The 16497-nt window shown below is 49.4% G+C and overlaps 1 protein-coding gene across 2 annotated transcripts in view; it reads left to right on the plus strand.

The window, feature by feature from the left end:
* Positions 1-16497, plus strand: part of SYT17 (synaptotagmin 17) — a 48757-nt gene that overhangs the window by 27560 nt on the left and 4700 nt on the right. For both annotated transcript variants that reach the window (XM_035889247.1, XM_035889246.1), the window contains 2 exons: positions 4433-4553; positions 5346-5501. In XM_035889247.1, the coding sequence (XP_035745140.1) occupies positions 4433-4553; positions 5346-5501 (277 nt within the window). The remainder of the gene's footprint in view (positions 1-4432; positions 4554-5345; positions 5502-16497) is intronic.

Here is a 16497-nt window from a genome sequence, read left to right on the forward strand (position 1 = left end):
CCAGCGTGTCTCATTAGCAAGACTGTCACATCAGCAAAGGTACGCTGCGGCGTGAGCTTGTCGAGGAAAGCATGGGGGAGGTATGTCTTGTACCTTGGGCTTCTTGCAGCGACCTGTTAATTCCTTGCTTGTTTGCTAAAGCTGACAGGTGACTGAAGAAGGGGAGAAAGCTAGCGAGTGCGCTGCAGCATGGCACGGTGGAGGCAGCACCGGTCCGATGTGCTGGGGAGGAGCGCCTGGTGGCTGCTGGCCGCTGATTTGTTTTCTCAAGTGCTTGATGTCCCCTCCGGCACTGTGGCAGCATTTGAAGCAGGTTTCCTAGATCCTTGCGGCTAAGCTAGAAATAATGCATTTATAAGATCAGAGGCAGTTCACTGCTGGAGTTAAGTGCCTTGAAAAGGCTGAGTCACTCGTACGGGGAGGTGAGCTATCCGGGGATCTGGGTTTCCTTCTGAAAACACCTTTTGTTACCACTGTAAACACTGTTGGTGCTCTGCCTACAACAAGGCTGCTGCTTTCTTGCTGGATTTGAGCACACCCATCCTGCCGTGGCCTCTGTGGCTTGGATTGTATGTTCCTTCCCTTAAAATAATTAACAGAAATCTGGGCACGCTTGAAAAGCATTAAGGGGCAGAAGGAGCTATGGAAATTTGGGAAATCAAGCCTGATCCGAGACTCATTAAAGCTGATGCTTGTCTTCTGACTTCAATGGATCACGCTTACAGTGTATAGAGTTTTATATCTCGCCTACTCAAATTTAAGCCCAGATAGCCAAAAATATTTTTCTAGAGGTGCCAATATCTCTGTTAGGTTAGGTCCTAGGGAAAATCAGGGATTTATCTTTACCTGCCGGAGGCTTGCAGGTTAGGCAGGAGCATGGTGGTTACATTCAATAACCTCTGCAGGGGTTATGGGACCTGCTGCCAGGGAGGGTCCCGGTGGGGGTAGAAGCCTGGTTCTCCTGCCTGTGCCTCAGTGGGGGTTACATACCCCGTCTGATACTGTCAGTGTACAATGTGGGGCAATTTTTTTAAAATGGAGCATAAATGTAAATGTGTCGGAAGCGTGGCCATATACCTTCCCTTCCTGAGCTTCACTGCTCCTCCCTAACCCAGGGGAGCCCCTTAGTTCCTGCAGGTCTTGGATTAGGTCAACAGGTTCCACCAGTGGACAAATCCAGAAGTAATAACCCCAAATGTCAATGTGGATTTTCAGCACTCTAAGCTTGAGGTGATTTGAAAGGTCCTACATCCATGCCCAGTGCCAGCCTGCCTCCTGGCTGCCCCAGAAGTTTGGTATTTGCAGCCAGAGCTGTTTGGTTGTCTCTTCCCAGCAGGTAATAACATCACTAATTAGTTTCCTAATTTGTGCTGTCCAAATGTACCTGAATTTCTAGGAATTAAAGCCTGCATGAAACCTGACGCAGCTGTGAATGCAAGTGAAAGTAGGACTGGATATGTTAAAAATGTTGATGTGTTGTAAAAAAATGAGCTGGGGTGGAGGGGTACCTCAGGTGGATCCAGTTGTGGGTGGGATTGTGGGTGCTGTGATGCTTCATTACTGTCCTGGTAGTAGATTTAGAAGTCACCGACTGCTCTCGATGATAAACATGTCCTCAGGCTGTTCCAGCCACAGACCCGAGAGGAGCGGTTTTGGGGAAAATCAAACCAAAGATGATAGTTTAAATTAGATAGGTGACATTGAAATCACCTTGGATGTGAGACTTTTAGATCCTTACACTGTGCAACCATTGGGCACAACAGCTTATGTAGGTATGGCTTGACCCCGCGAAAGTCGTGAGCGTTGTGTACGTCTTGGGTCAGGTTTGTGTTGGGGAATGGCTTTCTGATGGAAAGAACTTAAAATGTCTTATATTGAACCGAACCATGGTGTGGGAGTTGACAAAGGTTGATGGAAGAGGGGTGCCTTCTAGGTAAACCAAAACCACTGTAGCGACGGGAGAAGCTGCACGTGGTGAATGTGTGTGTGCTGTGTAATCACATACCGCCCCACGGTGTGACCCAGGAGATGCTGTGACAAAAGGAGTTTGGGGCAAGATGTCAGATGCTTTTTCTTGTCTGGGAGAGGGGCTGCGGGGAGGGCCGGGCAGAAGGTGGCCCAGCCTGGCGCTGGTTCCTGGGGCAGCGGAGCATGTGAGGGGGACGCGTGGGTTTGCCTTAGGATCTTAGGCCCGCACTTTTCGCCTGGGGGCTGAGTCGGGATGCTGCTGTACTTGCAGCCTTCACCCTGGTCCCCTCATGGTGCTTCCCCCATCCTTTGCTCCTTAAATGTGCGGGATTAAACACAGAGGGGTTCCTTTGCCAGCTCCTGAAATGCAGAGACCTTTGGTGTGAAATGGGGCAGCCTATTGCCATATTTTCCGTGGAAAGCCAAAAAAAGGATGTGGAATTAAACTGAATTGTATTATGTAGCATTGGAGGTGCGGGACTTCTTCAGCCTGCCCCCTGCTCCTGCACGCCATGCATGTCCCGCTGTCTTTGCTGGGAGTTGTCAACAGGAACAGGAGAGGAGACAAAGTGCCTCAGGGAAACTTTTGATACCATTACCTGACATCAGATTTAGCACTTGGCTTGTTAGACGAGGAGCCGAGTGGCCTGCTGTTAGCAGGTCCTGTGCTTGCTGGCCGCCCAGGCAAGAGGTGGCAGAGGGACGGGGCTTTTCCCCAGATGCCTCCTCAGGTTCGGTCCGAGCCCTCTGGTTCATCCACACTTGGTGGATATTGTGCTTTTCCATTTGCAGCTGGATAGCTGTGAACTGGGTGGGTTTCCCCACAGCCCCAGCCTCAGTTTCCCCAGAGCCGTTGGTAGCTTTGCCAGGGATGGGTACCTCGTGCACTGGCCCATCTGCTGATGAACCTGGTTCTTTGGGTCATTTCAGGCTATGACTGTGCCTTGGAGCTTTTTTCTTTTTTGTCTACCCAGTCCTTTAGTCTCCGATTTCTGTAATCTAATATTTGGGGCATCAGTAAAGATACTTAAGCCTTTTGCTAGAATTGCAATACCACTGCAGCTCCTTTTCCTTTTGGGAATGGGCTGTGACCATCTGATCCAGGCTTGGTTTGAACCGTTTGGCTATTTGGGATGAAGAACTAGCTCTGCACTCCTGCACGGACGTGAGGCGAAGGCAGATGGATCGATGCCCTGCCCGAGCTGGCTGGTGTGTTTTCAGCCTCCAGAATTGCTTCACTGTGTGTATTTTGCATCTGGGAATAACAGCATCTCGGAGCCAGGTCGTGCTAGGGGGGAGAGGTTACTTTAAGCTGTCATGGCTGAAGAGCAGTGATGTCAGTTCTCCAGCTCTTTTTTTAATTACTAGTTTTAAGCATCATTAAGTAAAAGGAAAAGAAATAATGGCTGAACAGCTATATTGATGTGAAGCTATGGCTGTGGTGCAGCCTGATGAAGAGCGAGGGCACAGTTAAGCTGTGCCGTGATCTCTAGGTAGAACAGCTGGGCTGAGGGGATGTCTCCTCTGAATTGCCTTCCCGTGACCCAGGGATGCATTAACCATCTCGTGCCTGAACTTCCCAAATGGCTGGTGTGGTCCTTGGGGGCTGGAAAGGAGAGGGGATGTCTTAGAATCATAGAATCATAGAGTGTTTAGGGTTGGAAGGGACCACTAGTGGTCATCTAGTCCAACCCCCCTGCAGTGAGCAGGGACACTGCTAACTAGATCAGATTGCTCAGAGCCCCATCCAACCTGGCCTTGAATGGTTCCAGGGATGGGGCCTCCACTACCTCTCTGGGCAACCTGTTCCAGTGTTTTACCACCCTCATTGTAAAAAATTTCTTCCTTACCTCTAGCCTGAACCTACCCTGTTCTAGTTTAAAACCATTTCCCCTTGTCCTAACGCAGCTGGCCCTACTAAAAAGACGTTCCCCATCTTTCCTATAGGCCCCCTTTAGGTACTGGAAGGCCGCAATCAGGTCTCCCCGTAGCCTTCTTTTCTCCAGACTGAACAAGCCCAACTCCCTCAGCCTGTCCTCATAGGAGAGGTGCTCCAGCCCTCGGATCATTTTTGTAGCCCTCCTCTTCTCCAATGGGTCCGTGTTTTGTACATTAATAAGGATGTGAGGTTGGTAAGATCAGAACCACCTGGAACCCTTCAAAATGGAGCAGGTAGAAACTACTGACCTCGTATTCATTCCTCCTTATAGGTCCTCTTTGCATGACTGGTGAAACGCTGGTGAAGGATCAGCGATGAAAGAATGAGCTTCACCTGGGGATAGTATTCTTTCTTGTGTCTGCTCAGCGTGAGGTACCACCAGATGGTTCTTGGTTGCAGTTTAGAGAGTGACTAAAATTTATTTTTCAGGCACTTAGACAAATGGGCTTTATTTAATTTCTCTTCCTGCTCTTCCCTTACCCTCCAAGCTCTGTTCTGAATTTCCACGTTCCCTTTTCCCTGCAGAATGAAGTGGAGCTGGGAGAGCTGCTGTTGTCACTAAACTACCTACCCAGCGCGGGAAGACTGAACGTGGACATCATTAGAGCAAAACAGCTTCTTCAGACAGACATGAGCCAAGGTTCAGGTAAAGGGCAGTGCATTTCTCACATTACTCATGCACAGATTATGTGTGCTTTTAAAGCAGATCAGTGGTGAGGCTGCAATTTGTGGGGGACTCAGGCAGATTTGGATGCTCAGTTCCTATTAATACAAGGCTCCAGATACTCATTTTATGTACACAGCCAACAATAACAAAAATATTTGGAACACTTACCCTGAGATAAAATAGAGGGTGTGAATACCTTTGCCATATTTAAAGTAAAAATCTCTGAAGCAGGGTGAGGTGAGGAACCAGGAGCTCTGAATTACCCCCACGTTGTGTTCTGTAAGGCAGCCCGTTTGTGGCCGCGCTGTTCTGTGACCGCTGCGTGCTGCCCGAGCGTTGGTGTTGCACTGGTTTCATGCATGGTATCCAGCTGCTCTGTGCATGGTGTGAGGTTTCTCCAGTGTCCAGGCATTGCTCCCTGCTGTTTCTGAGCATGCGGGCTGGTAAATGCTTCATGCGTATGTCCTCAGGTGTTTTTCCCATGTTCCCTGCCCCAGCCACTGCTGCTGCCAGAATATTGGCATTTTCCAAAAAGAACAGTGTGGCTTCTATCAATGCTGTCATTCATTGTGGTTTTGGCAGGGAGTATTTTTAGTCCAGCTGCCTGACTTTTTTTCTCCACTGTAAATCCCTGGGAGCAGCATGGTGGTGCAGCATTTCCAAATGCCGTTTTCCAGCACGGTCCACCCCTGTGGTGCCCAACCTTCACGGTCCAGGGTACTGACTCACATTGCCTGTAACACAGAGCCTGTGTCTTGTGTTTTTTGTCAGATCCCTTTGTGAAAATTCAGCTTGTTCATGGATTAAAATTAACAAAAACCAAGAAGACCTCCTGCATGCGGGGGACGATAGATCCCTTCTACAATGAGTCCTTCAGCTTCAAGGTTCCGCAGGAAGAACTGGAGAATGCCAGCCTAGTGTTCACAGGTAAAAGTGGTGGTGTTACCAACTTGGCATGGTCGTGGTTGCCTCCGAGGTGAATGAAGAAGCAGTTGTGGGCATGCAGATGAGCCTGGGCAGGACGGTATCTGTCCCAGTAGCCACCCTGCAAGGTATGACCATCGCTGGGGTCTCCAGGCAAGCTTCATTAGCCCTCTGTGCTCTGCGGAAGCAGATTCCAGCATTGCCACCTGATGGCTGGAGCTGGCTGGGAGCGCACCTCGTCAGTCCTGTGCTTAATTGGTGCCATTGGGAACCCTTTTGTGTGGAGGGAGACCTGATCGCCCTGTACAGCTACCTGAAAGGAGGCTGTAGTGAGGTGGGGGTTGGCCTCTTCTCCCTGGTAACAGATGATAGGACGAGGGGGAATGGTTTGAAGCTGCGCCAGGGCAGGTTTAGGTTAGATATTAGGAAAAACTTCTTCACTGAAAGGGTTGTCAGGCTCTGGAATGGGCTGCCCAGGGAGGTGGTCGAGTCCCCATCCTTGGAGGTATTTAAAAGAAGGATAGATGAGGTGCTTAGGGACATGGTTTAGTGGTGGGATGGCAGGGTTAGATTAAAGGTTGGACTCGATGATCTTAAAGGTCTTTTCCAACCAAAGCGATTCTATGATTCTATGAGAGGCACTAATTGCACTTCTCAGCAGCAACCAACTTGGGCATAAGGTCAAAAATTGGAAGAATGAGAGGGAAGTACTGAAAGATCCCAGAGCCCAAACACTGGCAGAGATAACTTCTGGTACTTAACATAATTTGCCAGTGAGATGACACAGCTATAGGTGTTTGACACTGACATCGCCTGTTCTGTAAGCAGGTTTGTTCATGCCTTTATTTTCAAAGGGCTGGGACTTGGTGCCAAGCCCTGCCTGGCGTGGCTGAGGTAGACCAAGATGCAGACCACACTGGCTGAGGGCCCAGAGGAGTCCCAGACCTAACCTCGCTCGAGGGCTTTGTCAGCACTGGAGGTGTTTGGCTGGGATAGGAATTCTTATTTTTAAACAACCTCTGAATCTCCAATATTTGTTCTTTAGGCATGAAAACAGTCAGTAGAAGTTGGCAATTGGGCTTGGTGCTTGGAGCAGGGGTCGCAGAGCGCAGGGCTGAGTCCCTGGCTGCGCTCTCGCCCACAGACTGGGCAGCAGCAGTGGGGTTGAACTGAGGCCACGGACCCTCTGTGGCCGGTGGCCATTCCACAGCATGGAGGTCTTGGGCAGGGCTTCAGGGACCCCTGGGAGTGGTGGGTTTCCCTCCCGTGCCGTGGCTTCACCCAGCCCATGTGCGCTGTGTAGCTCGGGCACTGCCAGGAGCGGGGCCAGACCTTCCTGCCCTCCGGAGGAGCAGAGGGGCTGGGTGGTGGGACCCACGCTCTTCTGCCAGCTGGGCTCCCATGCTTCACAAATGCATTTTTTGGCAACTTTCCACCCATTGCTCACAATCTTTCGACGAAGAGAAAGGAATCTGCATCTGAAAGAACATATTTTGAAGTATTTTTAAATTTTATTTCTTACATGGCAGATACAGGTGTCAAAGCTGGTACAAGGAGCATAATTCCAATCCATTAGTTTGTTTCCAAACATGTTATAACAAAAGTGGTGCTGATCAGCAATTTAAATCTTGCCCTTTCTGCTCAGAAATTTCCTCAGCAAAAAGTCTGTCAGCCTGACTGTATCTTGCATGTGCAATGATGAATTTGTTCTTGGAAGCTCCTATCAGGTGATCTTGTGACAGGCGTGAAACACTCTTTGTTTCCCTCTTTTCCCGATAGAAGCAGAAAAGGCAAACAGGTTAGCAGCTGTGTGCAGTCAGAAGGGCGAGGGGAGTACGCTGCTCCTCGCCGTGGCTGATGAAGTTAGCATTAATGAGTGGATGTCTGATGATTTTTTTTTTTTTCTGTGCAAATGGATGTATTCTCAACTAAGTCAATGGGAAGTTAGCTGATTTATAATCATATGGAATGCAGTCAGATTTCAGTGCCGTGCCTTTTAAGTGGTACTTTACTTTCAAAGTGATGTGTTGCTTGCTTTGAACATTGCAATAAATAATCCCAGGCCAGAAATGTCACCAGCAGCTCCAAAGCTGGGAAGGAGCGTGCAGAGGTTTTTGGAGGAGCAGTGGGGCCAGGTTCTCGTGGCCACTCTCTGAGTGATGCATGGCTTGGGCATGGCGCTGCTGTGGGCATCGCTGGGCTTCGGGCTTTTGCTGTGCTCAGGACTCTGTCGTTTGAGACATGTGGTTTGTGTGGCCAGTATATAGCTGGAGCCAGGGATGGTTATGTGTACAGTCTTTGGCTGGTTCAATGCCTGCACTACCTCCTGTTGTTAGAGAAGCCAAGATCCCGTCTTGTTGCAAGGGCCGTTGAACCAGGACTCCTACATGGGCACCTGCGGTGTCACGGGCATAGAATCATAGAATCATCTAGGTTGGAAAAGACCTTTAAGATCATCGAGTCCAACTGTTAACCTAGCACTGCCATCCCACCACTAAACTACATCCCTAAGCACCTCATCTACCCTTCTTTTAAATACATCCAGGGATGGGGACTCGACCACCTCCCTTGGCAGCCCATTCCAGAGCCTGACAACCCCTTCTTCTTCTCCAGACTAAACAACCCCAGTTCCCTCAGCTGCTCCTCGTATGACTTGTATTCCAGACCCCTCACCAGCTTTGTTGCTCTCCTCTGGACATGTTCCAGCAATGCAACATCTTTCTTGTAGTGAAGGGCCCAAAACTGAACTTGATATTCAAGGTGCAGCCTCACCAGCACCGAGTACAGGGGGATGATCACTTCCCTACTCCTGCTGGCCACACTATTCCTGATACAAGCCAGGATGCCATTGGCCTTCTTGGCCGCCTGGGCACACTGCTGGCTCATATTCAGCTGGCTGTCAACCAACACCCCCAGGTCTTTTTCCACCAGATAGCTTTCCAGCCACTCTTCCCCAAGCCTGTAGTGCTGCATGGGGTGGTTGTGACCAAAGTGCAGGACCCGGCACTTGGCCTTGCTAAACCTCATACAGTTGGCCTCAGCCCATTGATGCCACCGTGAGGTGGTTCAGGGAACAGAGTGGTGGTGAAGATGCTGAGCCATGTTTAGTGTTCACCTAAGTAGTGGAGATGCTCCAGATGTTGGGGGAAGCATGGCCCCAGCAGGAAGTGCAGCACCAGTTTCTTCTTGTGTGCATCTATGAGGTTTTAAAATAAATGAGTATCAGCGTGCAGCTTGCCTGAAACTCTGGGATGGGGATGGTGGTATTCCCCATATAGCTGCCTTCTTACGTGTTAGGGTGTTGCGCAGCTTAAAAGCTTGTAAAGTGCTTTGGAATCTTCTGTTAAAAGACAATAAAGAGCAAATGGTTGCCAACACGGAGAAGCTGTACCTCGCAACATGCGGCTGCTCTCAGTATTTTGCATCTCTACAAAGCAGGAGCATAAGCCACATTTTGTTCTTTAGGTTTTTTGGTTTTACTTGGGGTTTTTTTTTGTTGCAGTGGTGGTTCTTTCTGCTGTGTGTTTTGTGGGAGTTGTTTTTTTATTTCTTATTTTTTCAATCCACAGCTCTAGTCCATTAGGTCAGTTAATTAAATTTGCTGTTGAGTCAAAAGGAAAATAATCCTGCTTGAAGGGTGGGTGACGATGCTTTGAATGGAGAGAGCACTGTAAAAGCAGTCATGGGAGCCAGAAGTGAGTGTATCTTCAATAATTTAAAGGAACCTTTTTTGTGGCTTCATATTTTGGACCCAGTCTGCAGCTGTCTTTACATTGGCTTGGCTTCACTGGAAAGCAGTGGAGCCGTGCCAGCCCTTATCAGCCGAGGCTCCTGGCTCCCTCTGTGTGGCTGGTACCACACTGCAGCTAAGGCACTATCTAGGCAAAGATTAATTTTTTTTTTCCCCTGTGTGTTGTTTCTCATGTGCATCTTGAATCAAACTGGGTTTAGTGCGCTGTACTAAGAATTTTTGCACTGTTTTGCTGTGACTTTAGCAAGGACTGTGTGCACAAACGCTGTGGATGGACGGTTCTCTGTAAGGCACTGTTCTGCTCCCTGCTTGCCCGTTTGCGCTCTGGAGAGCTGGACTTTGGACCAAATGCAGGGCTGAAGTGCAGCGGACTGGGAGATGGGCAGTGGGTGCCTCCAAGATGGGGTGCACAGGGTGAGCTCTGCGGTAGCCAAGAGCTGGGGGAGGTTGGGCTGGTTCCTAGATCTTTCCTCCTCCTTAGACATACTGGGATTCAACGCTGTAAACTATTGCCATTTAGAGACCAAAATGCTTCTCCTTCCACGTTGGTGCAAGACACCTTGTACAAGCTACCTTTCTGCATTCCCCTCTCTTCCCACCTCAGATGCTTACTGGAACTGTCACTAACTCGCATGTCCCAGTTTGGTGCCTAAAATGAGGTGTGATGAGCTCAGGTAGAGATGTCCTTTGCAGGAGGATGCATCCAGGGTCGGAATTGCTGCTGCAAGTGTCTTCTGTTCACAGCTTCTCATCAAAAGGGGCTAAAACCAGGAGAGTGACTGATACTCATAACAAGTCTAATGTCCCGACAGAAAGAAGATTATGAGTGAGGCATCAGCTAGTGGAGAAGATGTTTGATTTTCATTTACTCCATGAAACATGTTGTCTAGGTAATGAGCATCTACATATTGTAGCAGAAATGCACTTTTTTGGGTGTGGTTTTTTTTCACTGTTTCTCTTTTGGCAACTTGACGCACATCCCCCATGCGCCAAATTGAGCTTCTGCTCAAGTGCAAGAAAGTCATGGGTTCACCTCTTGCAGAGATATGAGGCAGGCTTTAAAAGACAGTATGTTCTCCTAACCACATATGGCTGTGAACGAGGTGTTAATTATTCCTTGTCCCATGGTAAGGGGAAGGTGGCATTTGGCCCCAGCTGCCTGAGGTCATTTCCAAGCAGAAGAAAGGGTATCTGAGGTGTGACTGCAGCCTCTGCACTTGGGGCGGGGGAGCTGGATGCTGGGTGCCCAGAGACACAGCGCTCTCCCCACAGGTGGATTTTGGGCAGGCTGTCCTCTAAATCCTAGCCTAACCTTCAGAAAGCCCGGGCTGTGCAGCAGGAGGTGAGACAACACCTGAAATCTGAGCACTGTGGTATTTTGTTAGTGATTATAATGTTAATAACAATCGTCGGTAGTGCTGTTTGCGGTGCAGTAAAGCCCAGATGGCCCAATAAAAACCACCAGCGCTCCAGGGCAAACCGCATCTTGGTGACTCGTTAACATCTTTTGATCACTCACCTTAAAAAATACAACCCTCAGCGCTCACAGTTATCTCCCCGAGGGCCTGTGGTGACTGTGTGTGTCTTTCTCCATCTAAATAAGCTCTTGTACAGGTTTAGATGACAGGATCTTTGGGGCTTGTGAAGTAAGCAGGGTCCCCAAAGAAGGAAAAATCATTTTTGTGCTCTGGGTACCGTCTGTGCAAATGCAGAGGGAAAACCTGTTTTGCCGTCTGACCGGGCCCAGAGCGTAGCCGGGGCTGGGGCAAGCACTGGGGCTGATGGTGCCTGATGAAGGGCAGTAGGGGGGCTCGTCCCACTGCACTGTTCCCCTGTGAATGGTGGCCATGGCTCCAGCAGGACCAGGTGCTCTGCTGGGGAGCGAAGTGGGCTGGGGCAGGGTTTGCTTGTTGATGGAGAGGTGTCCTCGGTACGTGGATGACAGCCGGCGAGATCTTCATTGTAAGTACTGGCTGAGGAGGCAGCCCACTGGCACTCGCTCGTCTGAAACATTCGCACGATTTCTTATATGATTCTCTTCACTCTTCAGTATGTTCTAAAAATGGACCATGTCTCTGTTTTCTGTAACGATTTTGGGCCATTTTTAAAATTTATTTTTGTAACTGAGGAAATGGCCTCAGGTTGCACCAGGGGAGGTTTAGATGGGACATTAGGAAAAATTTCTTCACCGAAAGGGTTGTCAAGCATTGGAACGGGCTGCCCAGGGAAGTTGTTGAGTCCCCATCCCTGGAGGTATTTAAAGGACACCTAGATGTGGTGCTAGGGACATGGTTTAGTGGTAGACTTGGCAGTGCTAGGTTAACGGTTGGACTTGATGATCTTAAAGGTCTTTTGCAACCTAAATGATTCTGTGATTCTATGATTCTAAGTATTTAAGTTCCCACGGCAGCATTGTTGAGCAGCAAGGCTTTGTACACCTGCACCCATGGTTTATGGCTGCTGCAGAGGGGTGCTGACGATACCATTGCGTGCCTCTGCACCGAGTGCTGTAACAACACAGGTCTTCAGACCCCTGGACCACTTCAATGCTTTACACCAAGGCTCTAACCAATTTCCAGTTAATAGGCAGTACTTAAAATAACTGATTGCTGTTCAGTAGCAATATACCTGGTTCCTCTGTTGCCTCATTTTCCCTTTCCCTTGGCCTTTGGGAAAATTTAAGGACCATTTCATGAAGTTTGAATTTTTAGAGAAACAAAACCCATCATTGTTGGTGTCTGTTGCTAACGGTGAAGTTCTGGGTAGTTTAGTTTGGTTTGCTTTCACCGAAATACTTTCTTTTTGAAGAAATGCTGCCTGTTTGCGCATATTCATTCCTTTTGTGGCATTATAGCCTGAGAGGAGAGGAATTGGGTCTTCCTTGAAATCTTGAGGAACTGGGTATTCCTTGAAATCCTGACTTCTTGTTGGAGGTTGATGTTTTGGGATGTTTCTGTATCTGGAATAAATGGTCGCTAATGGCACAGACAGCCCCTGGTGAGCACAGCTCTGGCCCGCTGTCGCCCTTCACTCCCAGGGTTGTTGGAGATGTTCTGGCACAGGCCCATTTGGTTTTGTCTGTTGTTTAATGAGCATTTTTTGGATGTTTCACAGAAAATGTTTTGGGGTGCTCTTAATTCACATGACGGAGTTTCTGGAGCGGTCATTGGTGGTGGAGATGGTGGGGAGCAGAGCAGCCCTGACCTGACAGAAAAGGCTGCATGGAGATGGGCCAAAGCTGAAGGTGATCGTCAGCTCCAGACCTCACCTGCCGAGTGAGCCCAGGTTAGGCGAAGGGGCAAACTGCTGCGCCAAAGGCTTATGGATCACAGACCCACACTTGCCCATCACAACTGGAAGTAAAACTAACTAGGATTCATTCTGGGTGAGTCCTAAAGTTGGGCCTCCAGGTGGCTTGACTCCTGGTTGAGGAGAAGACAGCTGAAGCTCCTCAAACCTTAAACCAATTTTTTTTTTCCCCCGTCAGCTCTGGTGGTCAGACTTGTGGTGTGGACATTGGAGACAAGGTGATGCTTCTGGTGTTTGCATGCACTGCACAAGATTCATGAAGTCCCGTGAATTGGGATGCAGAGATAGCGAGGCTTTTCAGTGGTTTTTTTTTAATTAACAGGCTGGTTTCCAAGTGTCCCAGTTAGGTGAGCAGGTTGAAGGCTGATAATGGTTTTGTCCTCAGGCTTCTCCCGAAATACACCTGAATTTTGATTTGCCTGGTTGTGTGAAAGCACGACCTTCAGACACCAGTATCATCTTCAGGTGCCCATTTGCAGGGATGGAAACCATGATATGTTTGGGATCGTTACACGTCTACATTTTGACTTGCTGCTTCAGATGCTCATCTCTCCTTTCTCCTATTGCTTTTTCTTTCCTGCAAAAAAATATTCAGGCACTTTGTCTTTTGCACACATATATGGGGGGGGGATCTCCTCTGAGGCCAGTGAAACTTTTTTTTTCCCATGCTGGAATGCAGGAGGAAGAAGTGGTTTCTGTTTTGAAACACTTATCATGTTGGGCACCGTAGCGTCTCTTAGATGGATAGATAGTTAGGCAACTTGCTGCTAGAAAATTGTTTCTTGTTGTCTGTTAGATGTGTTTTTCTGAAGCACTTGATTGTCTCTATATTCCACATATCTGGAGCTCAGAAGCAGAATCTAATCTGCACTTAAACCTATGTAATCCTATTTTAGCCAGAGGTGAAAAAAAAAAAGAAAAAAACATTGATATCAGCGCTGGATTTTCTGGGGATTTATACCTGTTTAATTTAGACCAGAATTTTGCCTTTGTGTCTGGCATTATAAAATGCTTCATGTATTTATGCACGGGACACCATATGGTCCGTGCTCGGGTCTGGGGAGAGCAGAGCGCTCCTGGCTGGCACCTCCCATGGTCCTGGCTGCTTTGCCCAGGGTCCGGTGGCCACAGGAGGTGACCCAGTCGGTCTTGTGAAGCCATCTTCTGCTCTTGGGGCAATTGGAGACAGGCACGGGGAGATGCACTGGCAGCAGGAGACCTTGGCCTTCTGAAGACCGCCCTGCTTGGCAGAGCCCCTCCAGAGCAGGTACGATACATGGGCTTCTGAGAAGAGGAAGGTCCCCATTTCTCTCCATCCTCCAGATCCCCACCTGTGGCTTCCTGGTCTCCAGGATAGGTGCTGTTTGTCAGCCTGGAGCAGAGCGGGCAGTGAGGGTTGGTTGGAGATGCTGAGCGGGGTCCTGCAACCCCGATCCTGCCTGGCGTCACCTCTGGCTTAGGGCCACTCAGGGAAGATGTGCCAGGGATGGATTTGGCTTTGTGCAGCAGGCTCGCTGTTTTAACAAGGAGGAGCGAAACGCTGTTAATCCTGGTGAGAGCAACAAGATGCTGACACTTCCTGAGCCAATCTGTTGCTTGCTTAGAAGGCAAAATTAGGCTCTTCAAGTGGCCTGACTTTGTCAAGTCATGTGCAGCTTCAGGGTCTGTACCTGATTGCAGACGTGGCAGAAACCGATTGTCCTGGAGCACTGTGGAATTTTTTGGGAATGTTTTTCTCCTAAAGAAAGGAGCAAACCCTCCTCTTTCCAGGCTGATCATCAGCGCTTGCTCATTTTGCCCAGCCCATTAATTTAAGCAGTGTCATGCCTCTCTTGACCTTAGCATTTCATCTTGTTTTACTCATCGCGTGGTGAAAGAAATTGTTGAAACATCTCACAAGGCCATAATCTTTCTGTGTATCAAATGAGGAAAAATCTCAGTGGCAGTAACCTGTCTGGGCGGTGGAGCGGTGTTTGGAGACGAAATGCCTGTGCCTGGCCCTGTGGCCGTTGGGGGAGGCGCACGAACGTGCCGGCAGAAGCTGCCTCTCCTGCATGGCTGTCCCAGCCTTCGGTTGCAGGTGCTGTACGGCGTTGGTGTCAGAGCACGTTCGTGTGAGGTGTATAAATATGCATGAAGCCATTCATGGGCTTTGTTGGATCTCGGGCTCACAGTGCAGAGAATTAAGATGCAATTTAAAAAAAAAAAAAAAGAGAGGTATTGGAGGTAGGAAAAGCCAGCTGTAGATACTCCTTTTCAGTATCTGCAGGCTGTTAGAATAGTTGCGTTCAGTCCGCTATTCCAGTTCTCCCTGATGAGACTATTTCATGAGGGGTCATCCCTGTGTGTCCTTGAGACTCTGCAAGATGCACTGGTGATTTGTGTTTTCCCTGCTGCCTGCTCTCTCCTATGGCATTGTCCTCTCCCATTCTGAGGCCAGACCCAGCCGAATCAAACTGCCGGCTCGGGGCGCAGTGCCGGCTGCCTCCGTCGGGTCCCCTTCCAGGCTGCCCCACCAGAGCACAGGGGCTGCCTTCACAGGAGGCCGAGGGGGTCAATAGTTTTCCAAAGAGAGTTTGCTTGGTGTGGAGGCGTTCTCCCACACGGAGCAGCAGCTGGATGCCGGAGCCGCGGTGGGTTTGAGCGTGGCCAGGATTTGGCCACACACTCAAGCAGATCCAGTTCCCTCCCGAGCTGGGCAGGCGCAGAGGTTGCAGGGAGCAGCCTCATGGAGGAGATGCTGGGAAGTGAGTTTTACATGCTCATCAGAGCCCGTTGGAGATTAAATTGATAAATGTGAAACCACTGCATCTTCTCCCATGCTTTTCTGTCCTCTCTACTAAATATTACGGGCCACGCTCAAAGAGCCGGGGGCACAATCTGGTCCATACCTGTGACCTTCTCGGTGTGCATCATTAGTCCTGCTCCTGCCTGCTCCTAGCAGCCTGCTTTTTGTGCTAAACAGCTTTTTAGTATTGATGTCAAGCAGTTCAGAAGTAGTTTTCAGACCTGCTTAACCTGACAGCTCAGACCCACTAGCTGATGGCAGAGCTCAGCGGCCAGCATAGAAAAGGCTGAGCACTGGTTTCTACCCGCAAAGGCTGGGGGAAAAAGCGCTGCCTGCCTGAGTGGTGCAAGCATTTGAAACGGGGAGCTTTTTGGGACCCTGCCAAACCCTGAGGCTGAAGTGGGGAAGTGCAGGGAGTGTTGGTGGGTCAGTGCTAACATGATTCTGGTTCTTGCCAGAGAGACCCCATGGTCTCGTGAGACCTGTGTCCTCGGGGAGACCCAGCCGCTCAATTGCCTGCGTGCAGCCTCAGGCATGTCTTCGCTTATTTTTCCCTTTTCCACTGGTTTGTAATCCCAAGGATGCATCTGGGCACAGTGTGCAGTGCAGCTGCTGGAGCAGGATGCTGCTGGCCAAAGGTTTCTGGGTGTAGGTTTTGCAGCTCGCAGCCCAACGCCAGCCGGCAGCACGCCCGGCTGCAGGGGTGCAGTCGCACCTCTGGGCTGCGGGGTTACGTGTGCCTGTGCTGCACAGCCCCTGCAGTAAGGATATTTACTGTGTGGGTGTTTATTCAGTTCCTAGCCTGGTGGGCCAAGGGCATCAGATGAAACTTTTAAATATTTTCTGTGTGGGTGTTTATTCAGTTCCTAACCTGGTGGGCCAAGGGCATCAGATGAAACTTTTACAGGCTGTGGCAGCAGCAATTGCAGGTATATAATAGTGGATGGGATTTTCTTCAATGATTTTCATGCCTGATGATTGACCCAGGTACCCAATATTGTCCTCTAGACCAGCTATAAAAATTAAGCTGGATTTTTGCTCTCTAGTATTTAGATTGAATAGCCGTATCCTGTAGTGGAAAGGAAAAGGTGAAGGCCCTCTTAATTCCCTGGGGGGTGGTTCTGCTGTGGAGCCGGATCCTGTGGCTGTGT

The sequence above is a fragment of the Egretta garzetta genome, unplaced genomic scaffold, assembly GCF_000687185.1.
Source record: "Egretta garzetta isolate BGI_Z169 unplaced genomic scaffold, ASM68718v1 scaffold292, whole genome shotgun sequence".
In the NCBI taxonomy this organism is placed as follows: Eukaryota; Metazoa; Chordata; class Aves; order Pelecaniformes; family Ardeidae; genus Egretta; species Egretta garzetta.